Source organism: Ixodes scapularis, unplaced genomic scaffold, assembly GCF_016920785.2.
Source record: "Ixodes scapularis isolate PalLabHiFi unplaced genomic scaffold, ASM1692078v2 PGA_scaffold3__209_contigs__length_174095766, whole genome shotgun sequence".
In the NCBI taxonomy this organism is placed as follows: domain Eukaryota; kingdom Metazoa; phylum Arthropoda; class Arachnida; order Ixodida; family Ixodidae; genus Ixodes; species Ixodes scapularis.
In genome coordinates this window covers 18,591,659-18,619,600 of record NW_024609868.1, presented here as the reverse complement: position 1 = coordinate 18,619,600, position 27,942 = coordinate 18,591,659, and the positions used below count along the sequence as shown (strand labels likewise).

Here is a 27,942-nt window from a genome sequence, read left to right as displayed (position 1 = left end):
ACATCACGGTTAAATTTTCATCCCCGAGTCAGGATATTCAAGAATATAGATGGCACCACAGCCCTGGCTAGTCTGAAGACGCTTCGTAAGCCGATCCAATCTGACATGCCATTTCATGTTTTCGTCGACGCCTCGTCTGAAAGCCTATCGCTGCGACGGGCAGATCGTACATCAGCAAACGACAAGAGCCCTTCATCCCCCCCCCCCACCCCCCCCCCAAAAAAAAAAAATAAAATAAAATAAATAAATAAATAAATAAATAAATAAATACACGATTGGCGATGAGAATGAGCGCACCGCACGTAAGAGGACGTGTGTTGTATGTAGTAAGTCTAGGATTGGAAAAAAAAATTATACATGATAGCATAACAAAAGGTGGAAATAATGCGCGTGGATATATTACTTTCGCGTAGCAGCTGGGAAGGACTTTATACAAGGGGCAGTGGAGGAGGCATGAAAAAAGTTGAGAGGTAATGGGTAAGGAAGAGTTTGATCGTGGCGGGGCAAAATATTTGAGCTTGCGTCACAGCGCGCAAAACACGCAAATGTCCAAGTCCACATAAAGTTCGTTTGCTTTTTTTTTTTTTTTTTTAAATTACGATTAAGTACGCATACAATTTTTGCGATTCGAGGGCGCGAGCCGTAATTCACTCTCCGCGTGCTGCGGGAAAATAGATCACGGAAGATCCTGGTATCTAAAGAGAAGACTGTTGTAAAAGGGAAATGACATCTGTATGCTCTGTTGGTTATGAGACCGAGGTGGTGTGTACGCCTTCTTTGTTTCCTTTGTCCCGAAGTTCTTAATTATTGTGCACCAGCTCGCCTGCGCTTTGACTCTTATTTCAGAACCCTATTAGCTGCAGAAAGACGTCAGTCACTTTAGCAGGCTTTCATGTCGCTGCAAAACAAAATACACCCCCCCCCCCCCCCCCCGCCCCCCAAGAAAAAAAGAAAAAGACAAGACGTGGAAGCTACAACTGCGACAGACGGCCGAGGTAACAAGGAGACCGCTCAGCGGGGTGTGCGTACAAGCCAAGTAAAGAATAAATCCCAGTTGCAGCCAGCGAAAAAGGTCAGTGTGTCGAACCCGTCAACACTAATGCACACCGTCGACGCTGCGAATTCCTTTGTTTGCTTTTTTCGAGACAGGCCATCTCTCCGACACGTTGATAAGGGAAGCATGGCAGCTGAGGAACCCGGGCCACAGGGAGGAGTTCCCGCGGCACCTTCACGCTAAGAGCGGCCGACAGACAAACACTGGCTTGCAGGAGTGACCGCCATTCAGAAGTAACGTTCGGACGAGCTAGGCCAATACCACTAAGAGGGCCTGATCATTCCTCCTCCTCCTCTTCCCCCTCACCTTCCCCACAAACCTCGTCGCTATTGGATATTGGCTAGACGGCGGACGGCAGAGCTACCAGTCAGACCTGTTCTGTCGTATAGCGAGCGTCCACGAACGTTTAATGTTTGCACGGCAGGACGGAGGGTCGTGACACGCTATACGACGAAGACCAGTTTGTGTGCCGCTGCCACGACAAATGTGTACCGTCCGTGGTGTGAACAAAGCCGGGATCAACCGAACAGGGTCAATATGCTTCGCTTCGACGAAGTATAAACCGTATTTCACGTCGTTGTGATAATGCGTCGGCATTTTCAAGCGACGTTGCCACCTGGCGAATTTCGGGGGGAAGTTTCATTGAAATGATTGCGGAGCGCAAGTTCGTCTGCTTCTAGGGGGTGTGACGTCAGAAAGACGCCGAGGTCTGATTGGCTCCGATTGAAGGATAGTGGGTAGCTGCCTCGAGGTCTACACACACTATCGTTCCAATCAGAGCCAATCACAGCCAATCAGAGCTCGGCGTCTTTCTGACGTCATCACAACCCCCTAAAAAAGAAGCAGACGAACTTGCGCTCCGTGTACCGTGTGGAAGTTCTTCTGCTCCTTGCGCACCTAGTGCGTTGGTTTGCCTCCCAAACGTGCCCACGTGGAACTAATAATGATCGTCTGCACTTCTTGCCGAACCGGCATGTTCACAGTGGCAAACAAAATACGCGACATCGAAAATATTGCGTGTTTGGATGCTAAGATCGGGACGTTGCGAGCAAATTATGCTCGTGTATTCACTGTGTAAAAAAGAAAAAAAAATACGCAGTGTAATGTAAGAGACGACGTTAACAATGCGCGGGCGTGCGAAGTTTGCGTTTGATGCAGCAAACACCTTGGGACCGCGTGCAAGCTCGATTTGTCTTCAAGCAACAAAAGCAAGTTTGTCTTCTTTCTGTTACATAAGAGCCGTCATCATGATCAGTATGACGACCTGAATTTGCTGGAATTACTGGAGCGATCAGTACAACTGAACTGGAATCAATCTGGTCATTTCCACTTGCAAAGATGGCAAACGAAAATGGGTGATATGGATGAACGGCAGAGCCCCCTTTGAAACACACGAACACATTAACATGTGTCACAGTCATGCGGGCACTCGAGGTGTTCGAGGGCTTTTCCAGATTTTGATTTGTTCTGTCTACGTTCTTTTTTTTAGTCGAAGCCAGCCCTATTTTTAATGAGCCGACAACAAGCGGCGACGAACACTGATGCCCGAGTCCCACTAGAGCGACAAACAGAAACAACCGACAGCGACAAGCCACATTCTTTCTCGATTTGACAGGCTTTGTAGAATAAAGGAAGCTACGCTCAAACACGAGTATCATGCACACGAGGGTATGTTCGACAGGCTTGCAATCGCTTGTGCTTACTTCAGGAGCACCGAACGACGCAACGCCTGCAGCCAAAAGTACCATCGCGAGCCTGCCGCATCTGCCCGTGTCGGTTGTTTTAGAGCGCAGCTCTTAGGGGCCCGTTTCCGGCTTGAGCGGCGTCGCCGTCGGCGTAACCGCGAGGTCACGTGACACCCCTAGGTCACGTGACACCCCTAGGTCACGTGACCCCCTGAAGTCACGCGACCCCCCTGAAGTCACGTGACCCCCTTGAGGTCACGTGACCCCCTGAAGTCACGTGACCCCCTTGAGGTCACGTGACCCCCCTGAAGTCACGTGACCCCCTTGAGGTCACGTGACCTCAAGGAGTCACCTATCCCTCAGTACGCTTCCATCTTCCTCCTCAAAGCTGCGCTCTAACCGGCGTTACAGGGAATTGTAAACGGCTTTCATTTTTTGTTCGCCGCTCTAAAGCGCGAGACACATGCGCGAAAAATTCATCCGATCCGACGTCCGATCCGGCAATACGACTGCCGGATCCGAAAAAGTTGGTCGCATCAGACGTCGGATCGGCGATCCGACGTGCGTCCAACGCGCCAGATAGTTTCGCACGGCGGACGGATTGTCGGATGCGTCCAGCCAATGACAGCACAGCTAGCGCGAACGTCATGATGACGTACTGGGTCTGGCGGGACGAACAAGAAAACGGGACGCGACGGGAAGCCGGACGCGTGGATCCCGCTCACCCATTCGAGAAAGATTGCCCCGGCAAAGATGCACGCGCTAACTAACGAGAACGAACTTCTAACTTCGCTCGTGTGAGCTAAACCGTCAATCTGGGACCAGAGATCTGTGAACGCGGACCTCCGCTGGGGTGCTTGGATCTCCTGGGCGGAGCCGAACGGATCGTCGTGTCGCATGCAAGGTCGGAAGCGTGTGTCTCAAACCGTCGCGTGCGGCAATTCGGAGCGGCGTTCGGACTGTCGGATCGGACGTCGGATCGGACGATTCTGTCGTCCATGTGTCTCGCGCTTAACGGGACTCGGGCATGACGACAATGAGGCAGAGTTAAACGCCAAGACAACTTCCCCGCGCATCGTGCCGAGGAGATGTCTGCCAACGGCACATGGTGTTGTACCTCGAAGCCCGTTCGCAACAGCGTGCGGAGAAGAGAGTCGCCGCTGCAAGCCCGAAATTGCGACGCTGTGCTTCGCTTGGCCGCGGGTGCGTGTCAGGGGCCATCAGTGGCGCCGGCGCGAGGCCAAGCATCGGGCGTGCAACGTCGTCGAGCGCCGCTGCTACCATGGCGCTGACGTCAGCGAGACCGGGGCGGGATTACTTTGCACCACGTATAAAAAAAAAATGCATAAGGACGACTTATGCGCCAACCGCTCGTCAAGTGCTCGTTACGTCAGTTATAGGTTCTGGTAGCGGTCTAAACGGTCCTTTTCAGGGCCCCTATATTTTGCAAACGGAGCTGTGTTTTGAATGCGGCACCCCGTGTCTCTGTAAAAAGTTCACAGGAAAGACCCAGCAAAGGTATGTGGTCCCCAACTTGGATATCGGGTGTTATGATTTAAATAAAAATTGTTCTTGCTTATTTCGCGCCTGTGATCAAAATAAATGCCGCAGTTGCAGTCGTCCCGCGGTGCTGTTGCTCGCCCATCCGCCGTCGGCGTGCCTCAGCTTCGTCGTCTTTGCTAGCGGCGCACCGGCGAAGCCGGCCTTTGATCCGAATAAGTGCCGCCGTTGCAGTCGTCCCGCGGTGTTGTTGCTTGCTCGATCGCCGTCGGCGTGTCTCAGCTTCGTCGTCTTTGCTAGCGGCGCACCGGCGGAGGCGGTTGATCTGACACACCGCGTTCGGCTTTGGCTAGCAGACGGCGTTCGTAAAATGGCGTCAGCTGTTGCTGGCTTCACGCGGCGGTACCGTGCGTGCTTCTATTCATTCGGCGTTCGTTGCCATGGTGACGGCGAGGAAAGCAGACGAACTTTTTGATGCGGAAGAACGCTGCGGCGCAGCGATACCAGGTGCGTTCTAAGGCCCTTCCCGCATGCTTTTCAATGGGCGGAAGGCGAACAAAAAGAGTTCGAAATAAGGACTTAACGCAGAAGGCTGCATTTCTCCAGCGCCTCATAATTTGACGAGCCTTGCACGAAAAACATGTTTTTAGACCGGAGTTTGGAGATAGTTTTTTTTACAATAACATGGGTCTAAAGTATCAATGTGCCGTCGTTGGCTCGTCGCAATGGTCACATGATCGTTACGCCAGCCCATGGGAGGGAAACGCCACATGGGGGGAAACCCTGCCGCGGTGGGCGCACTGTATATTTTTACTTTTCTCTCGCAGGCTCTAAGAAGAGAAGTTGTGACCTATGACCGTCTTGACGAATCTAACAAAGAACGAGAATAATTACTCACAACTAACATTAAAAAAAGAAACACGACGGGGCACGTTTTTGGCGTCTTATTGCCGCTGTGATCGGCACAAACTGTTAAGAGCGGCAAGAAACAAACTGCAAAGCAAAAAATAAATAAACGTGAACACAATGGGACGCACCTTCCGTTTCTTAATCTGTCAGCGCCTTTATGGTCCAAACTGGCAAAACTCGGGAATGGATCTCATGCAGGTCGCAGAATTACAGCCGACGTTTCGCATCTTCACGGGCCCCGAAGAAACTGTTCACTCACCGAAACGTCGGCCGCCATGAACTCTGAGGCTTCCAGATAGGCTCAAGTCGGTGCCATTAACCGGAGTGCGGCTAATGTCACCGCGACAACACGAGGCGCTTTCCGCGCGCGCGTGCGCGCAAATCCCATTTGCTTTGTATGACGACATCTTCCGAAGCAAAATGACCCGATCGGCTCATGGAGCCAGGCACTTTATTACACGCCGAACACCCGCGTTGACGCGTAATTGCCGAGCCTATTGTTCGGTCGCGGCTCTCTTTGTACACGAAAATTGGTTCGCGGTGGTTTTCCTTCTGGCCAGCGACGAACGACAAACGGAGCAAAACACGTGTATGCGGCGGAATCTGAAGGAAGAAAAGGTTTAGGGTCTGGCAACAGAGGAGGAGGCTTTGAGACGAACGAGGAACAAAGAGCGGATTTCCCGAGCTTATAGCCGACGGCAGTTCTGTAATTGTGTGGACATTGTTACGGACCGAGAAAGGAGACCGAAGGGCTTTCTTCACTGTCGGCGAGAGTACTACCTTTGACCTTTCCCACCGAATGCAGTTAGCTCGTCTTCCAGGACGCGTAGAGGAGGCGTACACTCTTCTCGAGACTGCCACGCGAAAATGTCGAGGCTCTGATTAATCGAATATTAACTTGCGACGCGGAGAAGTGTGGTCGTGCGCGCTGTGCCGAACAACACAGTTTCTCGGCCCTCGCCTGCTTTTCTTTTCTTTTTGACGCGATACGTGAAACCGTATTTCGTGAAGCCGTGGCCTGTGACGTCCCATAATGCAGCGCGCGCAGTGCTGCATTATGGGACGTCACAGCCCTACGTACCGGTTCAGTTTCTCCGCTAAATTCAGCGGGGAGGTTGAATTGGTGTTATAGGTCGCGTGGCATCAGGTCCCGTGACGTCAATTTTCCCGCTAAATTCAACGGGAAAATTAAAGTCCCGCGACCTACATACGATTTCAGTTTTCCCGCTAAATTTAGCGGTGATATTGACGTCACGTGACCTGATGTCACGTGTTTTATGAGGCAAATTCGTTTCTCCTCTAAATGTAGCGGGAAAATTAACATCACGCGACCTGTAACCAATTCAAATTTTCCCGCTAAATTTAGCGAGGAAATTTAGGTCACATGACCTGATGTGACGTGATCCTAGAACGCTTCACGTATGGGCAAACAATTTCCCAGCAATTTGGCATACAATTTTTACAGCGTATTTTGTTTTTCGCTTTAAAAATTGCCAGTGTATCTACTTTCCCAGCAAAGCTCTTGGAGAGACACAAGGAAGAACGATTTGACCGGAACATTGCTTTCATGTGGAACACCGGGTGCACCATGACATTTCACGCGCTCAACCCATGCATAACTGGAACAAAATTAACGATTGGGAAGTTCGGCGGATGTTTTCGACTTTGGGTGACTCGTCTGTTATGATCGGGTGGGGAGGAAGGGAGAGAGGGAAAAGGAAAAAAAACACAGCCGGTCGTTTTTTTTTTGTTTTTTTTTCTTTTTTTTATCAGAACACGGGAAGTAGCACCCTTTCCACTGAGGGGGACGCAAATAACACAATAAAAAATAAAGCAGGAAGAAAAAATACACCAGCGATCAAAATAACAGAAAATATGCAAACACAAAAATATAGTGCATCACAACACTAGTTTGGTCCGTCATGTTTTGACATTGTCTCATCCTTGCGAATATTAAAAAAAAAGAAGAATGTTTATATAATTTTACGTCAGAACGAAAAAGCAATAAGTTGGATGGCGTATCCTACTTATCGCCTTTGACGAAACCACAAACAAAAAGCGACAAACAAGATTGTTTTCCCCGCCAACCCCCCCCCCCCCCCCCCCCCTCTCCCCCCCCCCTTTTTTTTTTCTTTCTTACTCCCTTTATTTTTAAGAAAAAACAAGACAGAAAAATATTTTTCAATGTTTCGTCTCCCAATATATCGAATTCCGCTTCACCCACCGACAACGTCTCGCTCCCGAGCTTCCAATCGACTTTGAAACGCGGATCCCAACGACGAAAATTCGCGAGAGAAGCGCTTGAAACTCACAAACATAATAATAAAACGGAAGGTCAAAAAAAGAAAAAGAAAAGAAAAGCGATCAAGTGGGTAGCAGCCAATTGGGAACGGACAAAGTTACGGTCTCGCAAAACGTCGCGGCGGTCTAGTCGAGTGCGAAGCTCATTTTTCTCTTCCAGCCCCGACCCCGGCGGACCCCGCGCGTCCCAAGCACCAGGCGCCACGCACGCAGACGGGGGTGGAGGGGGGACTGCTGCAGTCGTATACAGTAAGCACCGGGTCGTCGTCTCGAACCAATCGAGATTCGGCGAGATTGCCGCGCAGCAGGAGGGTCCGACAGTCGCCACATGATTTACCGTACTCTAGCGCCGGCCACGCGCGTCGTCTGGCAACAGACACACAGACGCAGTCACGAACGCAGGATTGCTGGGGTGGGGCGGAGAGGGGATAAAGCAGAAGAAAAAAAACAAGAACAATTGAAGAAATTAAATATTTATGCTGACAGCTACAATTGCACCCAGAATTCTTTGGTACACACTACGCACTGTCCGCAGACAATGTTCGAAGCATATAGAAAGCACACATGCTCGAAGATGCTCGAGGAGTGTCCGCAGACGCTGGGTCTCTTGTATGAACTATGAGCGGTGTGACTGTAGCTTTAGACGCTTGCAAGCGGCCACCCTTCAAAAACTAGCCTGGCCACCATGGATGAAAAAATGCTTTGTTTTGGGCGCCATCTGGCAACCATGGGCACGCCTTTGCAAGGCTTGACTATCGAATGATCGTATATACGCGAGCCAGCAGCAAGATGACGGCGCTCAGATTGCGTATTTGCAAGCTTCCGTATATGCGCACACACACACACACGCGCGCGCACACACACACACATACATATATATATATATATATATACATATATGCGTGCATTCAGACGTGTATATATATATATATATATATATATATATATATATATATATATATATATATATATATATATCCACGTCTGAATGCACGCGGAAGCACGCATATGTAGAAAGAAAAAAAAAGGACGAAAACCATCGTCACAAGAAATGCGGTACGAGCAAAGATAGCGGAAGGTATTTAAAATAAAATAAAAGAAGCAAGCACTAGGGCGAAAAACATAAACAAATGAAATCAATTTTGGGATGCCAGAGTTGCCAGCCAGGCCGCCAACGCATATAGCACTACGTCCCTGGGGGGAGGAACCAGTGCGGGAACTTATTGCCATGCACTCTGGCGGTGAGTATGCTCGAAGGATCACAGTGCGCCCAGAGAAGCGTTAACGCGGAAGAAACGGTCCGGTCCAGAGATTCCTCCGGTCGCCCAAAAGAAAAAAAGAAGAAAAAAAAAAAGAAAAAAAGAAACAGAACGAACAAGAGTTACAGTCGCGTGGAGACTGCTGAAACCGCACAAGGGCAGGGAGTTCCATCCCGACTCGGATGAAATTGCCGCCTGCACGGCGTGCGGTGCAGGGGGACTGGCGATGGCAGGAACCTCATTTGCGGACTCGCACGCTCCGCTTTGCGCATGCGTGCGCCCTCTCCCTTTGTCTCGCTTCCCGACCCACCGCTGGTGCCATTTCTGGAGGGCCCAGTCCCGCGCGATCAACATTGTAGGCACCTGTCTTTGCGCGTATCTCGTCTTTTAGAACAAATTTTTTTCTTCTCGTTTTAGTAGTATGGGGCATAAAAGGCAATGAAAACTGATACAACAGCACGATGCCAATGTGTTCTTTCAGGCTAGGGCCTTACATCACCTGACCGCAATCAGCGACAGGAGGATGCATGTTGGCTTTAGCGAACATGCCTCCGCCTGTCGCTGAGCGCGGTCAGGTGATGTAAGGGGAGCGTTTGATTGGTCCGGCTGGCGCGTAGCTCCGATCGAGCTGTCAGCTTAGGGTACAGTGGAGTATAGTATAGTGGAGTATGGAGAGTGTACTGGCTATAGAAGAGCAGTCAGCCACTGGCCATCCGTCGTGTGATTGGGCGCCTTACGAGTACGCGTAACCGACGAGAGCTTGGTCACGTGACACGAGGACGACGTTTGATTCGCCTTGACAGCGCGTCGCTTCGTATATCATCATCATCTATTATTCCTTGAAGGCCCACGGGGCATTATACAAGGGAGTGAACACTGAAAAAAAAAAAAAAACAAGTAACAAAACTATTTATTTACTAAAACACGCTGTAATCTAGTTATGGGTTAGAAAAAATAAGCTAATGGCTGCAGAAAATTTCTTAGTATCAGGTAAGGAATCAATTACGTCAGGCAGTGAGTTCCAGTCGTCAATGGCCAATGGTAAAGTAGACATTTGGTGAGTGACGGTTGACGATGAAATCAGACGGAGTTTGCAAGAATGGTCGAGACGAGGGAAAATGCGGTAAGGAGGTGATAACAAACTTTGTCTGCGATGACTGTTATAATAAAAGATCCGATGAAGAAAAGAAACACGAGACATCCTGCGGCGGTGAGAAAGAGTGTCAAGGTTAGCTGATTGGCGAAGTCCTGATATGCTTGCGTAAGGGGAATAGTCGAAATAAATAAAACGGAGGGCCCTGCTTTGAACGGATTCCAGGTTTTTAGTTAGGTATGCTTGCCACGGTGACCATATGGAAGAAGCGAATTCTAGTTTAGTTCTGACCAAGGTAGTATAAGCTAGTTGTTTTACGAGGGATGTAGCTTGTCTGAGGTTACGGCGAAGAAATCCGAGAGTGCGGTTAGCATCGGCGATGTCAGTTGTTATATGAGTGGTGCATGACAGGTCAGATGTCAGATGAATTCTGAGATATTTATACGATGACCAAGCAGTTACTGGGATGCCAGAAAGGTGGTAAGAGGAGGATAGAACATTTAAACTCTGGGAAAAAGATAGTGATTTACATTTATTATAGTGTAAAGCCATTTGCCACTTATGACACCACTGAATTATAAGTTATATACTGTCGGCATCAAGGTCGTGTTCCAAAATCTACTCAATCTTACCAAAGAGTAAATGGTTTTGTACCTTGGCGTTCGAAAACCTATTCGCGTCCAGCGCCGCTCTATCTGTGTTAGAACGTGATATGACTCGCGGGAGTAACTCGAATCTACTCGAGTAAACTTTGGAACAGAAACATCGACACCACGAAACGACGCGAAGGGGGGACAAGAACTGACATCCTGACTGACTGACCTTAGCGCCGCCTCCACCACGTCGCCGAACTGCAGCCAATATTATACGAACCAGCTGTGCCCAGTCAGGTGTCACGAACAAAATGCGTCATTTCCGCATGTACCGATCAATCGCCGGGAATAAGTCACGTCACTCCAATCTCCAGCTAAAGACCATTCCAAAAATCGCCTTCTGCGTACCGCCATTTGCGTCCACTTCTGGGTTGTGGGACTGGTTCTGAACAAGCGCAGTAACTCTCTATTACAGAAGGTCAGACGCCAAGCTTGCGTCCACAACCCGATGACTCGACTTTTTTTTTTTTTTTTTTTGCCTGACTTATATGTTTTGGAAAGGTGTATAGCTGAACTATTTCACCACGACCCTAGGAGTTCCAAATCGGCAGTGCTATCGTTCCAGTCTTTGCAGCCTTAGAGCAGTGGTCAGAGCAAAGACGTGCATAATATGCCGTCCCCTGGCGGGGAAGGGAGAAAGCGGACGGACCTCTCTAATGGGAAAAGGCGGGAACAGGATTGGGACGGTTGGGTAGGGGTGGGCGCGCACGCCGCTTCTTGACGGTCGGTGTAATTTATAAGACGCGGGTGGAAAGGAATCTCCGGGGGTTGGGGGAGGCTGGTCATCAGGTTCGTGTGTTCCTGGAGCGGGAAGGAGGAGACAGACCGCACCGGATGACTGAACGGTCGTCGTCCGTCCGGGGACAACGTGGCACTAACGGTTGCGGGACTGCGTGCCTGCAGTAGATGATGACTTCCCCGTGAATTAGAGGACGGGGGCTTCACCGCAGAGCTGCTGGGGTTGGGGTTCTCTGGACGTCGGCAACACGCAGGGTTGGGGTGTCACCAGGGGCGTCCTGTAGTTCCAATGGAGTTCAGTGCAGGGTTGTGGGGGCGCGGAGGGTTGGATCGGGCGCGTGACTATTGTTCAATGTCCTGCGAGAGTTCCGGTGACACCGGCAGTCGATCGGATGGTGTAAACGTTGGGCACCAGTTGTGAGGTAGAGCTCGAGAAACCTCTTCGAGCTTCATTGCTTTGCGAAGAGAACTTGGTGTCTTGGTCAAGCCCCGAAGTCAATCAAAAACGAGGCGCTCCGCTCGCACTTCTGAACACAGAGAGTAAAAAGTACCCGAGGAGTGACAAAATAATATTTACAAGAAATAAAGTAAAAATATATGTCGAATCAAACCTGACGCTATCGTGCAGACGTCAAGTTGTAAAAACAGCGACGGCAACGACAACACATAGTTATGCTGATCCAAAGATCGTATGAAATGCGAGACATTTGGCCCACAAAAAACGAATGAAAGCAACTGGCTTTAATTCGGGTTGTCATTATGAATAGAGAGACGTGGAACGTCTGTGAACACCGCGGATTGCGCGAAATTTGTAACGTGCGAAAATCGTTTCACGATATTTTAGATTACAATATATATATATATATATATATATATATATATATATATATATATATATATATATATATATATATATATATATATATTTATTTATTTATTGCTCGTAAATTGCGTATGCGGCTTCAATGCCTGGAAGATAAATACCCCCGCCTGGTACGTCGTCCAAAAACAATGTGTAACTATTTTTCCATGTTCGAAATCACGCGCAATTTTCGTTTGGGTTTTCGCGCTTCCGTTCCAGACTCGAGACGCCGAAAACCGGTCGCTCCTTGGGAGGGGACCAAAACAATCGAGATCCCACGGCACCTCACGCACGGGCAGGAGAGTGTCCTGCGGCAATGACTCGCAGGGAAGGAAACAGTGGCGCAAATGGGTGCTGCCTGCCACGCACATATAGCGATGCCGGAAGTCGGATTTGCTTCTAAATACGTGTCCACGGATCCGCGCAGAGCATTCGCGCGGAAATGTTGTTTCGCAACCGAAGCGTCCTATGGGTAGTCCCTCGACGCAGTTTTCGCTTTTCCTGAACTTCAGTTCACAACCGTGAAATACGGGGACAACCGGTCCGGTGTGCTCGAGGACCCTTAGTGACAAAACTGTAACAGCAATATACACTCCGTGCGACGCGACCGCCGCGCCGCCGCGCGGCCGTTACTGAGGGTAGGCAGTGAGAGCTCCGGCGAAACGAAACCACGCCGCGTACATTGGTACGCATTGAAGTCGGAGCGGTGCGGTTGCGCTGGGTTAACAGCATGAACTGCTGCGTCGTTAAGTGCTCCAATACTTATGCGTAGTATCTCGTGGGGACGAAGTTTCACAGCTTTTCACCTCGCCGATGTTTTGTGGGACAGCGACAACGATGGACCCGTGCCGTACGACGCGATAAATTTGGTCTCCCGATCATGTCTGCCACTGTGTCGGCATGGCTGACATATTCTACACTGCCGCTTTGCGCTCTACGTTTGTTTTCGTACCAGTAACGCATACATATCTCAGCTCAAGCTGAAATGCCATCCCACACTCGCGGGTATGCAGTGCGAATTTCGTTGAAGGAATGCCCTCGAAAGACGTTTCGTCCCTATTGTACGTGTCGATGATTTTTCCGGACCAGTAGGGCACGCGGTCTGTACTTCATGAAGAAAGATTCGGACGGTACAAAAATTGACCAAATCCAAGGAAAACTACAATGAAACTTGGAATCACTGGACAATTAATGTTTGAGTATGAAAGTTTATGTGGTGTGCTTTCTTTTTTGATCAGCCTCCTTTTGGATGTGGAAACGCTAACACCCCGAGTCTTGTAGAAAACAATTTTTGTTCTCGGCTTTAGAGCCATTTATCGCAAAGTTATTCGAACTGGAAGTACCGTCCACTGGTCCCCTCCTACCCGGGGCTTACAGTTTGGGGGGTCTCAATGGGTCTCAACCCCCCCCCCCCCCCCCCCCACTGATTTTAACGGATGGTCTGAGACCCTCCTCTACGGCCCCAGCATTAGTGAAATCAAAATCATATCTTGCCATAAGACAGCTTGTTTTCAGGGATGTGACATTTGGGGTTGAGGGTTCGAGGTACAGCGTGGACAGAGTCAGCAGTGGGGTTTATTTTATGTGTATCTATTACATCTCATCAACCCCCCCCCCCCCCTTTCCCCTACCTTCTTGTACGGACCTCCCTCAATGTACGTGGACTTTAAGCACTGTTCCTACCTGTAAAGTGTGCACCTCCCGGCCATGATGAGTGGTATACTCTTGACAGCCTTTGACGGTCAAAACCGGTTCCCATTTAGTTACGCCGCCCAAAAATGTTTCCACCTGGTTAAACTATGCCACCTCTTTCAGGTATAATAAATGTTTTGTCAAGTTATGCCGGTGTCCCACTAGAGCGACAGACAGAGACAAAAGACAGCCACAAGCCTCAAACCCATGCAGCATGCTCGCGATGGTACCTTTGGCAGGGGTGTAGTCGTTCGGTGCTCGTGAAGTAAGCACGAGCGATTGCAAGTTTGCCAAAGATACCCTCGCGTGCATAATGCTCGTGTTGGAGCATAGCCTCCTTCATTCTACAAAGCCTCTCAAATCGCGAAAGACTCTGGTTTGAGGCTTGTCGTTGTCGTTTGTTTCTGTCTGTCGCTCTAGTGGGACACGGGCATTACGGTTGCCAAAGAACCTGTGTGCCGAAAATCAGCACCTCGCACAACCAGATTACTTCACAACAGCTGACCGCAAAAGCCTTTGACAGTCAAACCGTGTGTTGGCCGGCAACTTGGTTTTCTCGGCTTTGAAGCCACCTTTCGTAAAGTTGTTTCCATTGGAAGTACAGTGCACTTAGTCCCTTCCTACCTGTAAAGTCCTCATCTCCCACGACGCATGGTATTCTCTTGAGAGCCCTTCCACGGTCAAGACCGTTTCCCATTCAGTTACGCCGCCCAAACCAAATGTCCACCTGGTTTCCCTAGGCCACCTCTTTTTGGTATTATAACTGTTTTGTCAAGTTACGGTCATGTCGAAGAACCTGTGTGTCCAAATCTGCACTTCGCACAGCCCGGTTATAACACAGTATTTTGGGTTCAATATTGGATATTCCAGACAGCTTTATTCCTTTATTCGTTCGAACCATAACTTTCACACTTACTATCTTAAAAAAACTTGGCCCACTTAGCGCACAAACATAGCGAACATCTCACTCGCCTCCAAATATCATCGTCCCAGCAGTCCTACATTTACAGCGACGAGCGAAACAAATTTCCCACTGAGAGCGATTATGGTGGCGGCCGTCTTGCTTTTCGGAAAATTGCTCAAACCCCTTTTTCGACCGCGCAACTAAAGAAATTACCCCTAAAAACGACTCAAACTCAATATATAAGAAGCGGAGAACAGCTAAATGCCCTTCTTCAATCTGCCCCAGCACTCATGTAACGCTACCCTCAACTTATCGGCTCAAAAAGCAAAAGTTCCGTCCGTGCGCGCTTCCGCCGCCACAGCTTCGCACGCGAAAAGGCGCCGCAGGCTGCTGAGCGCGCCTCACTGTCGAACGCCAGCTCCTCCGCCAGCGGCACTGCGCGCGTTTTTCAAAGCGCCCCCTATAGTTCCCGCACGGAGTGTATATACGACCAACTTATTGTACATTGTATTGAACCATGGTTAAAAGCGCTAAAAAGGACGTACACAAGATACAAGACAAACACGGGCGCTAGTCACAACTTATTGGGAAAGGAAGATGGAAGTAGCATTGTATAATGCATTGTATAACATAGCATTGTATAATGCTGAGATTCGTTTTTTCGATAAATACATGTAAACGGGTTTATGCTCTTGTATCTCGCGCATGAGTAACCTGGGTGACGATGGGTGTATCAGATCTACTATATATACGTACTTCTATCTTCCTTTCCCAATATAGTTGTGAGTAGCGTCCGTGTTTGTCTTCTATCTTGTGTACGTCTTTTTTTTTAGCGCTTTTAACCATGGTTCAATACAGTCAACACCAACTAGCCCAACAACAAGTTCTTTTATTGTACATTGCCCTCTAAGCGCAATGCGTCCCAACATCCGCCCAGGTGTCAAACGTCTCTGCGTAGTTCCCCCTCACACATACACATATTCACAGTCACGAAATAAGGTATGCTTATCTGCACTTCATTGCCCGATGTTCCTCAGGGCGCCGCCATGTTTGTGCTTAGTGCGAAGTGCGCGCAATCGGCCGACAGAAAAAAAAAAAAAAATTGAAAATGCAGCTTTCTAAGGTTAAGCATACGAAGATGTCGTCTTGATTTGTCGCTGCGTGTTTTAACATCCCGGGAGCGCGAAAAAGCGTTTCGTACGATTCCAGGTGAAGCTTTAAATGTCCGGAAGCAATCATTTTAGGCCGCCAAAGATGCTGAAGTGTCATAAAGCGGAAGCGTATACCTTGTTAAGTGGCAATGAACGACATCAACCCAGTCTTCCTCTTTGTGCTGATGACAGCGATCTGATGACGCGCATACCTTCCGAAGCCTGCACTGATTTTGTTTTTCTTAGACAGTAAAAAAATGGCCCAGTGTATGCACGTAAAAAGAAGAAGCACACTTGCTGCAAAAACACGTAAAAAGTTTATTTGGAAAATTACGTTTACATACTGTGTCGATACCGCCGGTTATTTCGAAGAGCGGTCGCACACCAAAAACAGGGAGCTTAGCGAAAGAATAAATAAATAAATAAATAAGCAAGCGCATATAAGACATTTTGACGTAATTCAAACAGGAGAGTGAATTTTGTTATTATGAAGAAATCGTTAGATGGACTTCGCAAAGTAAGCTTTTTCATTTGCGTCGCTATCTTAAACATTCTAGAACTCGTTACTTTTAAACGGTCCATACAAATAAAGAAGAAAAAAAAAACATATGACCGTAAGCAGTTTATTCGGAGTGCGAGGCTATTTAGAGCTTTCATGCGTGACAATTCAAAATTTGTGAGCTTTTATTGTCATTCCCGCTCAGCTCTGGCTGGCGTGGCACAAAGCATACACCCTTCTTCCAATTCCGCCCGAAAATCCAGTCAATCCTGGGACTCTCCATCTTAATGTGTTGATCATTTATTACGCGATTGTCCACGCTACGCTTCGCCTAGCTTCGCCACGGGAACAGAATCAACCGAAAGATCATTCCACGACAATCGGACGATTCTCACTCCCTCTTCATCCACGTGGCTCCTTGTCCCTCTCCGAATTAGTTCTCGCGCTCTATACATTTGTAAGTTGACATTTGTTGGAGACCAAGATCCGTTCCATCAATCTCCAGCCTAATCGAGCTTTCCTCCCGCGTTAAGACCGTTCGTTAGCGGTATATTGTTCGCGGTGATGCTGCGTTATTGTTACGGCGATGAAGGGTGACGAATCACTCCCAATGTAGGTGTACGAGCCCTTTCAAATAAGAAAAACAAATGGGCCTTTTTTTTTTTTTCAGTAAGCCTCCGCGCATGCGTACACCTTCTCTCCCCTGCCCTTGCTTCCCGTTGTCGCCATTTTCAAAGGGCGACGATTGAATTTTACGATTGAATTTTGAGCGCATGAAGTATATGGAGCATAAAAAACGTCAAAAAACGATACAATGGCACGATGCCACCGTGCTCTGACAAATAACAAAACGAAACATTAGGAGAAAAAAAACGTGATTTCCGCACTGTTTGTGCACTACGCCAATTAGTTTTTAAAATATTTGCTTGCCGCGGAAAGAAACAATGCTTTTGGCGTTTGAAACACGTGCGCGACCTGATAAGATAACATATAGATAATCTAAAATGCACCTAAATATATCTGAATTATCTGACAAAAAAAAAGAGAAAATCAGTAATGCTATAGCCTCCTCTATACTCACAAAGCCTGGCAGCTCGACGACGGAGCCATAGAGTGCCCGGTGGCAGATTTTGAGCGCGAGGATTTGGTAGCCCAGAGCATCAAAGAGCCATTTCTCGGGGAACCTGGACGTCAGCGCACAGGTTCTGCAGCGGCGAGGACCCGAAACACACTTGTTCGCTCGGGAAAAGTGTGTTACGGCGTCTCGCCGCAGCGGGGCGCCAGTCACGTGACTCTTCTCTCATCCGTTGTCTGCCGCTTCACCTTTTCCATTTGGGCGGCCGCTTCTCGTGGCGATCTGCCAGCTTTCTGAGTATATGAGAGGATATGATAACGCTCAACAAGAAACCGGACTTTTATTTATTTATTTATTTTTATTTATTTATTTTTTTTTTTTTTTGGCTACGGTTTTTGAGGTGAATACGAGTATAGAGAGCCTCGATTTAAGAGAGGGGCCAGCTCAAACCACGGAGAACGTTTAAAATTTAATGGCGGTGCGCGCGCGGCGCGTTGTCGCGAGGAGGAAAGCGGGCATGGAGGCAGGGAGGTTTGAAGACGACCAACACGTTCGTCAACTCCACGCAGCTCGAATCGCAAACGCGGTCCATAAATCAAGTGATAAGGCAAATGAATTACTATTGATACGCGATACCGACCGAGTAGATGGAAACACTCTGTAATCTAGGCACACTAAGGAGGTGATTTGACTGTGAACATTCCAACAACGTGGGCGAGAGAAGTGCGTTCACTTTCTCTGCCCTTGCCGAGCGCCAGCAGTGCTTATCTTCCAAGACAAGCAGAGCGAGCGGGGTCTTGAGATGTCGTGGGCTCTACAAAGGCGTCATCGATATCTTAGGCGCTGTCGGCGCTGTCTTGGTCACCAACAGTGGGCGTTCCCGGAAGAGAGAGCTCTGTCGTGGCCGGCCGGCGAACGCACAACCACCCGTGCTGACCAGGACAGCGGTGCCTTGCCTTCCGTCGACAATTTGTCACAGGACTACAGAGAACACAGCGCGCCTAGCAAGCGCGCCGACAAACTGGGCTCCCAGCGGTCCTCCCTCCCCCGACAAGACTAATAGCCTCGCGGTTAAGACACACACGAACGACACGGTCTCATCAGAGCCTGGAAGTTCTCCGAAATGCCAAGTTTTGTTTTCGGCACTGTTTATTACACGGGCGCTTTATACGAAACGGAAGCCCGGAATGAGAAAATATTCCGCGAAGCTTTTTTCCACGGGCACGTGTTTACACACTTTAGGAGGAAATGCGAATAGGATATTCCCGAGAGACTCGACTGCAGGCTTTGAATCTGATTTATGTTGCCTAGAAGACTCCGCAAAGCAAAAATGCGACCAACGTGCTGTCGGCCAAAGCGAGCTTTGCGCTCGGCGTAACATGCGTTCTGACGCCGTACCCAGAGAAGAGCGAAGGCAGGCCGGGCTCAATTCGTCGCTCGTTCGCAACATGTAACTAAAGAAAATGTGCTGTAGATGCTACCAAAAGTTTGTGAGATTCTTCGCCTTTCTCGAATTTGACTTCTCGTGCACATAACTGTGATTATAGCATGTTTATAAATGTGGCTGCCCAGGCACAATATATGAGGGCAATCGTCGCGACGGGAAACTTAAAATTAAATTAATTAAACGCCGTATTGGATCGTTTATTAAAAAAAAAAGCTTTCGGTGGGAAACACGAGAACCCAGGTTTCACTTACAAAGAAAAGTACCACTTAATGCTGCCGCAACTACCACACTAAATAACAAAAACAAAATAAAAGACTCGTTTGTTTGAACAGCGGTTGTTTGCCCTCAATTAATCCGGCCTAAACAATGAAACAAAAACGCCACGTGTTGCTGTGCAGAATAGGGGAGAAAGACAATAAACCCAAGAAGGAGTTATGGCGATAAAAACAAGCATTACTACTGCGGAGGTCGTACGATACGGCGGCGCCCAGTGGGAGGGCGCTAAGAAGATTAACTCATTGCACCGGTCGGGAGTCCGGTTAAGTGTCCCGCAATCTAGACTGATACCTTTGTGGTGCAGCTGGTCAGGCCCGCGGACACTCGCACAGCTCGCTCGCCTGGTTTTTAATTCGCGACCTTCTGTAGGAATACGCTACGGAAACAAGAAAAGGGAGGAAGAGAAAGTAAACGAGAGAGAGATAAAGAGTTTAAGAGAGAAGTAATTAGTAAGTGAACGAATTAATTACAGAAAGTTACCCTCTTGGCCTGAGTAATCTGGGTCGGGGGACTCAGTGAGAGATAGAAAGAGATATAGTGAGACATTACGAGACAGCGTGTGAGAGCAACCGATGCAATGAAAGATAGAATGAGAGATAGTAAGATATAACAAACAGAAGAAGCATCAAGAGAAACAGGCACAGGGATAATGAAAGAGACAGCTATAAATGACATCAAATTACCTTCCCTCTCACAATATTTTGTATGACTAAATCGTTTATTTATTTATTTATTTATTTAAGTACCCTCACGGATCGAAGGCGTTATACGATGCATTTGCAATTATGCTGCGTAATTCAGTGAATTTCAAATTCACTGTATCTGTCGCATAAGGAAACCTATTCAAAACTTGCAATGTACTCAGTATTCATAACCTTACAAGCAATCCATGAGACTTAAAAAAGGACAGCAATGTAATGTATCATCCTTGAAAGGACTTGGTAATCTGCGCAGCGACATTTCGTGACCTGTTAAATTAGAAAGCCTGACTATTAGGAAGTACCAACCAAGGTTTCGATTGAACACCAGTAAAAAAATGTTGACTTACCAAATCCCGAGACTTCTAAACAATTACGTGTTGCATTCTCATGACATTAATTTGGGATCACGAGTCTTCGAAAATTAAGAGACATAATGCATACCTATTTCATTTAGGATACAATGCTTTGACTATTAAACAGTAACGTGTTCGAATTATTTTTAGTGCAAATCCTTGTTATTTACATTGTTTCTCTTATGTATATATATATATACACCTTTTTTTTTGTGTTGTGTTGAGTAGTAAGTTATGTGTACTTCGCTTGAACGTCCCAGTCACGCTGCTGCTGCGAAGCGCATTGGAGTTGAGACCTCGTCAAACCGTCTATAGTCGGTGACAGGTCAAGAAAGACGAGGAAGCTCCTCCCATCTCTTTCCACTATAGCAGAGCGGACGCTGGAGAGGAAGTGACATTCTCTCCAAAGTTCACTGTGGTAAAGTGGAGAGAGGTGGGAGGAGCTTCCACTTCCTTCTTGACCCATTTATTTGAAATGGAAATAAAATCATAATATTATTATTTTGAAAAAGAATGTTGGTATTCAACGTCCAGAAACCCAAGGTCGAGGGGTTCACGATGTTCTTATTTGTGAGTCGCCCCATATATAGTGCACTCGAATCTTTCGTCAACATTTTAGGATAACGAAAGAGGGACATGGAAGACAGACAGACATCACAGGCTTTGAAAAGCCTGTGTTGTCTGTTTGTCTTTCCTGTACCTCTTTCGTTATCGTAAATTAGAAACCAACACGGTCCACCGTCTACATCTCTTCAACAGTTCGCATTTCATGTGCGTGCACCGCATGACCGACGTAAGTTGCGACAAAAACATATACACATAAAAAAAATTTATCCTTCCAATAAATTTAAAAAAAACGTAAAAATTAAGTTTCCGTTTCTCAGGTAATACTGCAAACATATTGCCGCTGACACCTACATTTTCTTTTGACGCAGCTCGATAACAGTATACATGACCCGCCTGCAGACCTCACGGATTCAGTTCCCGCCTTTTGTCGATGGTTTCGATCTGCAGTATTGTAATGGCAGGTACTTATTTAGCAGTCCTACCAATCTCACACTATGCAAACTACTACCGTATATTTGAAGCGCGTATCGTCGTAACCTCCGCGCAGATCCGTGCAGATAATTTTTTTTTTTCCTTTGAGGCGCGAGCTCTCGCTGCACGAGAGTTCATGGGCCTCCCAACCTCCAAAAGCAAGGAGCTCGTGCTTGTAGCCTTCGTTGGGCTACATGTTAGGCGAGACGGAGACAGAAAGAAACGGGGAGACGAAGTGAACTAACGAAAGAAGAAACCACACCGAATGCGCTTTAGGAGCACTGCGAAAACCGTGAAGAAGAAAGCGAGAGCGGTCCGAATCGACTGCCCATGCGATGAGACGCGCCAGAGGGTGGCCTTCACGGTCCCCGAGATCAGCCTGGACCGAGATTTCGCCATCTCGGTGACTCTCGGTGCCGACTAAAATCAATTTGGACACTTTCTGTTTCTCGACGTGTTTCTGTCGCGCTGAGACGAATAGTCGTCGTGCGATGAACTTGCCGACCCCCGCGACGCTGCGTTTTTGAAACTGACAACAATGGGATTTTGCGCGCAGATATGGTCTATTATAGGGCAACAACACAACACGGCACACGACGCCCGTTCGGGATGTGACCCGTGTTGAATAGTCGCAGCCTTCACGGCCCGCAGGGAGCTCAGCCGTAAGAATGCATCCATTCACTCATCCAAAAAAAGATCGTACGCTGTGAGCTGTGGATCGCGGGCGCTGCTGGCGAGTGCTAAATTTACGCTTAAAGTGACAACACGGAGCTCCCGTTAAAGTAACGCAAAGGCCTTTCGCGCGAACTACAAACAGACATTTTTATAAAGCACATAAGCTTAAGCCATTGCGCTGGGAAAAGGAAGACTGAATCGCCGCTAAAGTTTTTTTATGCAGCAATTAAGCGTCTATGTAGGAAAAGGTACGCTTCCTCTGTCATGATTTATGCGCATCTAAATGAAGAAACAACCGCCGCGCTAATCGCGCGGTTGTCCCACTTACTTGAAAGCGTACACGGCAAGCCTATTTGGGATGGAAATCGCACGCCTGTTAAGAGCGACCGATTCACTTCCCGCATCAATCAATACGCGGCACTTTAATTCGGCTAAAATCCCTACGGTCGGACCTTCCACACATGCAGTGTTCAGAAGGTATTTTGGGAACATTCTTTATTCGGCGGCACACCCCTGATGTTTTCATTAAAACTAAAAGTACTAACGCTGTGACTGAGTTGAAGTGTGACTAAAGAAAATATTTGATTGAATACAAACGGCCATCAATCTCCGCCGCGGAATGATATTGTAGGAGAAAAAAAGGATCACTATAAACTGAATTTGGTTTATAGGCCGCAGACTTTGTTCACGGCGCAATCATCTTTGTCCCTAGATTATGGTGGACTTCCGGTGTAGCATGTAGCTTGGCTACCCAACGAAATACCGTTGCTTGCAATCGGCGTACTTTCATGTTTTTTTGTTTTTTTTTGCTGGGAGTCATTTTGGCTTTTGATACATTAATCAGTTTTTTTCTGTAAATAAGAAACGATAGCTTTATAACGACCTTTCATCACTGGCTCTGCATTCTAGCGCAAGCGCGGCAGCCTAGGATATTCACGCATCCAGCGGTTCGACAAAGGTCAAAGGTACACATGTCCGAACAATTAAACGCGAGCCGAAAATCGGACGAGAATCTTAACATGCGAAAATAGTTAAACACTATATTTCGAAAAAGAAACGAATAAAGGAACGAACGAGCAGCAGGTGCACGGGTATTCACCGTACGAAACCATATTTGCGATATCAGTAGATTTCAATTTTCTTGTCTGGATCGTTTATGGAGAATCAACGCGTGAAACGTTTTTTCGTGCATTTCGATTTGTGGCACGTGATTGTCATTTAAAAAAAAAAAATTTCGAGCATGCGTTTTAGGTTTTTAATATGCAGCGAAGACAGGCTTGGGTCGACAACCAAGCTGCGAGCTCTGACCACAAACGTCGGAAGATCAGACGACTCGATAGCACGCCAAGGGCGCCAAGAATTAACAAACAAGTTTCCTTAATTAAAGTATCTTGATACTGTGAAACGTATTTTAGAAATAGTAAGAAAAAAACATATTTGCGCTTTTACGTGCGTTTCAATTTCATCGTGTGGCTCGTTTATGGAGAACAAGTGCCTGAAGTGATTTTCGGGTGTTTCCTTTTTGCTTCGTGTCTATTTTTTTTAGGCACCTGTTTCAGGTTTTTAATATACAGAGAAGTCGGACTTGGTCAATCGCCAAGCATGCAGCTAACTCTGACAAAAAACTTCAGAAGAGACGACTCGATCGCACGCCGAGGGCACCAAAATCAACAAACAGGCCCTCCTTAGTTAGTCTCTTGATACTGCGATACTTGATACTGTCTCTTACAAGTAATAAAAAAAAACACGTATGATTAACGATAATAATCCCTGGAGAAGGGGAACAACGTGGACAAACGACAAACATAAATCTCCAAACACAGATTGGAGCGCGACTGAAAAATCCCCCTGGTCTTGGCAACGAACTAGGGAAATCTCCGTTTCCGGTGGAGCACCAGTCACCTCGCTGTGTTTGGAAATTTGTGGTTGTCCTTTGTCCTCCTGGTTTCCTTTCTCCGGGGATTATTTTCGTTATCCCTATCCAGCTCACTCGCACCTTTGCATTAATTGCATTATCATCATAATGGATGACTAAGCACATTTCGAGGAAATAACGTGGACGACACAGAGTTTGTTCCAAAGTTCTGAAGTTCCTATAGCCTTTACCCACATAAGAATTACAGGACAGGCTCCCCCGTACGGAAATTTCTCAGAAAGGAATGACGTCACTAGGCAACACCATTTTTTATGACGTAACGGCAAAAGAAAAAAAAATGCTGTCAGTATTCTTTTTTTCTTTTTTTTTTTTAAGGTCAGCCACTAAAACCGATAGATAGTGATAATTTTGTATTTGATTGCCGTAACCTTCTTTTTTTTCTTACTTATTGTCGATGGTGGCGACGTCTCATCATTGAGGAAAGACAAGCTTGGCTTGTAGAAGCCTACAGTCGCGGTCGCACTGCATCATGCGAAGAAGACCCTGCAAACAGTGACGCGTACGTGTTTCCTCCTCGTATGACGGTCACATTGCTCATACAACAACTGCCTCCAGACATGATCACTGTATGGAGCAAACATGCTTCCAACATGCTTGAGGCGTGCCCGCAGATAAGCCCGTCATCGTGTTCTATGTATGATGGGTGAGCAGCGTGACAGTGGCTTTAGGCCACTATGGATGCCGCTTTGTTGAATCTTTGACGGTTTATAAACTTTTTTCTATGTGTTCTACGGCCATCAAGTTAATGTTAAATTAAATGGCTGTTCTTCAATTATACTTTGATGTCTCAATATTACGTTTATTCTTAGTTCTTAGTGTTGTGGCTTACGACCACGGTGCTTACGACAAGAGACAGGACGAGGTGCAGCCGATGTAGCTTCCAGAGCCAAACGGTTTTAATGTCCCGTGCATTCGTCTCGTCTCGCACATCCCAGGCGCGCGCTCACTTCTTTGCCCGCCGCCTCGCGCTATTTATTGAAACAATACTCAAACACAACACTCCTTCCCCATCAATGTTTTGGCTGACTCACACAAGAATACCTCTCCGGTGGCCTACGTTGTCGTATGCTACTTCGAAGCACTGGTGTGGTCGGTACCGCTGTCTCGGAAACAGGCTCCATATCGAGGGCAGCAGGCTCTGTCATGTTGTCTCGAGAACCACCGGACGCCCTTCGTGGTGTTGCAGCCGGAGTGTCGACATTTCTTCTCTGTGCAGACGAATCTTCGAAGTGTCTCGGACGGACATCATCCACGTGCACATACCGATGCTGATCTTGCACTATCACGACGTAGGTTGATGCACTTACTTTCTTCATAACACGTCCCACCAACCATGCAGGATCTGTCGGACGTGATCCCCGGACGAGGACTTGGTCGCCTTCTTCGAAAGTTCGCCAAGAGCCTCTTCTCATGTCGGCGGCTGTCTTGATTTGTTGCTGGCGATCTCTCATGCGTCTCTCCATTTCAGGATGAAGGAAGCTCAGACGGGTCCTAGGCTTCCAAGAGAGAAACAGCTCGGCTGGAGTTCTGTCGGTCGTACCAGTTGGGGTGTTTCTGTATGCAAACAGGAACTGGTCGACTCGATGTTGCATCGATTTCGATACACCCGTCCGTTGCTCGTCGATTACCTGCCTCAGGAGGTCCCGCTTGACGGTTTGCACACACCGTTCCGCGCTTCCGTTTGAGGCGGGATGGTACGGCGGACTTTTCGTGTGGCGTACCCCATTCATCGACAGAAACTCTACGAACTCTGTCGCCACAAACTGGGGTCCATTGTCTGTCACTACCTCTTCTGGTAGTCCAAACGCGGCGAAAACACTTCGCAATCTTTCGATAGTACATTTTGTCGTAGTGGAACTCATTAGAAACACCTCTACCCACTTTGAATGAGCATCTACGACAATCAAAAACCAGTTCTGATCCCGGTATGCAAAATCAAGATGCACCCTTTGCCATCTGCGAGTTGGCCAACCCCACGTTAATAATGGAACACGTGGTGGCGCGTTCTGCGTTAGTTGACAAGTACTACAGTTTTTGACAGTGTTTTCGACATCATATGTTATCAAAGGCCACCACACGTGACTACGTGATAGCATTTTCATTCTGGTGGTGCCTGGATGTCCCTCGTGCAACAGGGACAACACTTTTTCCCTAAACACTTCGGGAATGATCACTCGATTTCCCCATGTTACACACCCTTGGTCAACCGACAATTCGTGACGGTGCACAAAGTACGGTTGCAATGCCTCATTATCCACATGTGAAGGCCATCCGTTCAGTGTGAAAAACAACACTCTTTTCATCACACTATCCTTTTCAGTTTCTCTCCTAATTTCACGAGCTGACAATGGCACTTCGTCCACCGCCGAAAAGAAACTGACGTAGTCTGAGCTATCGTTCACGTTGGGCAAAGGCAGACGTGACAGCGCATCAGCATTCTGAATCTGGCTACCCTTCCGATAAACCCACTTGTAACTGTAGGCAGCAAGTAAGAGAGCCCACCTCTGCATCCTGGCTGCTGACATCGCCGGAATTTGTTTTTCATGACCTAACAGCCCTGCCAACGGCTGGTGATCCGAATAGATGCTGAAATTTCTGCCATACAGATACTTGTGAAACTTTTTCAACCCAAAAACAACTGCTAGGGCCTCTTTTTCAATTTGGGCGTAACCCTTTTCAGCCTTGCTCAGAGTTCGTGATGCATAAGCAATCGGTTTCTCATCATTCCCAACTCTGTGAAAAAGAACCGCTCCCACTCCGTACGCTGAAGCGTCACATACAAGCCCCAATTCCTTTTTTGGGTCATAGAACGTTAAGACGTTTTCATGCGTAAGCCACGCCTTACTTCTGTTGAATGCGTTGTCTTCTGCCCTTGACCAACGCCATTTTGTGCCCTTCTGTAATAAGTCATACAACGGCTTCAGCTCGGTTGACATGTTCAGCACAAACTTGCCATAAAAGTTAATCATGCCCAAGTAGGCGCGCAGTTCTGATTCATTTTTGGGGCATGGGGCCTCCCGTATGGCCTTTACTTTCTCTTCCGATGGTCGAACCCCATGTTGATATATCACATGTCCCAAATAATGAACAGACGTCTGAAAAAATCTACATTTTTCTTTCTATAGTCTGATGCCTTGTTGGCTGAACCGTGCCAGCACGCTTTCCACCTTTTTGTAGCAGTCCTCATAAGTTTCGCCCGCTATTAGTACATCGTCTAGATAGCACGCGACATTTCTCAGCCCTTCCAGTACTTTGTCCATGACGGACTGAAAAATTGCAGGAGCACTAGTGATGCCGTAAGGCAATCTCGTGGACTTAAACAAGCCAAGGTGTGTGTTCACAGTGACCAAATCTTGTGACTCCGGATGCAATTCCAGCTGCTGGTAGGCTGTAGACAGATCAAGTACGGTAAAGTACTTACAACCACTCAGTAAAACGAACAAGTCTTCCATGAGCGGGAGAGGGTAGCGATCCGTCCGACAGACTGGGTTTAAGGTCACTTTGTAATCTCCACACAACCGGACCTGTTTGTTTGGTTTAGGTACCACTACCAAAGGTGTCGCCCACTCACTTTGCAACACTGGTACCAATATTCCTTTTGTTACTAATGATTGAATTTCCTGCTCCACAGCTTCTCTTAGCGCATAGGGCACAGGTCGCGGTTTGCAGTAGACAGGGGTGCTTTGTTCCTTCAAAACCAGTTTGACCTGTTGTCCTTTTATCAAACCCACACCTTCTCCAAAAAGTTCAGCGTACTTCTCAAGGAGCCTTGCTTCCTTTTCTTCTCTTACACTGTTTACGCATGACCAGTCTAGCCTCAGCTCTTCTAGCCAGTCTCGACCAAGCAGCGGGGTTACGTTGCCCCCTGGTGCCTTAACTACAATAAGAGGAAGTGTCTTTCTCTGTCCATTGTGCTCGACTGGTACTGACAACTTCCCAGTCACCGTGAGAAAATTCCCCCCATACGTTCTCAATTTAAGGTTGCATGGCTCCTTAGGAATGTTTGCCCAGTATTTCACACACCACGATTCTGGCACTACCGACACGGACGCTCCAGTGTCTATCTGCATTCTTACGAGCTTGTCGGCTACTTTAACATCTACTTCATAGTTACGCCTTCCCGTTTCACACGCGTACACTG

At 47.6% G+C, this 27,942-nt stretch overlaps 2 protein-coding genes across 7 annotated transcripts in view; both read right to left on the bottom strand.

Moving 5' to 3' along the window:
- LOC8041312 (rap guanine nucleotide exchange factor) overlaps window positions 1-27,942 on the bottom strand; it is a 397,988-nt gene that overhangs the window by 230,361 nt on the left and 139,685 nt on the right. The window lies entirely within an intron of this gene.
- Window positions 24,761-26,802, bottom strand: LOC115324977 (uncharacterized protein K02A2.6-like). The gene has a single exon (XM_029985674.4). The coding sequence runs from the start codon at window positions 26,768-26,770 to the stop codon at window positions 24,812-24,814; it is 1,959 nt and encodes a 652-aa protein (XP_029841534.3). The 5' UTR covers window positions 26,771-26,802; the 3' UTR covers window positions 24,761-24,811.

Bases quoted from the DNA above. Each gene is read 5' to 3' on its own strand.
- LOC115324977 (XM_029985674.4), bottom strand. From the start codon at position 26,770: ATGATTAACTTTTATGGCAAGTTTGTGCTGAACATGTCAACCGAGCTG.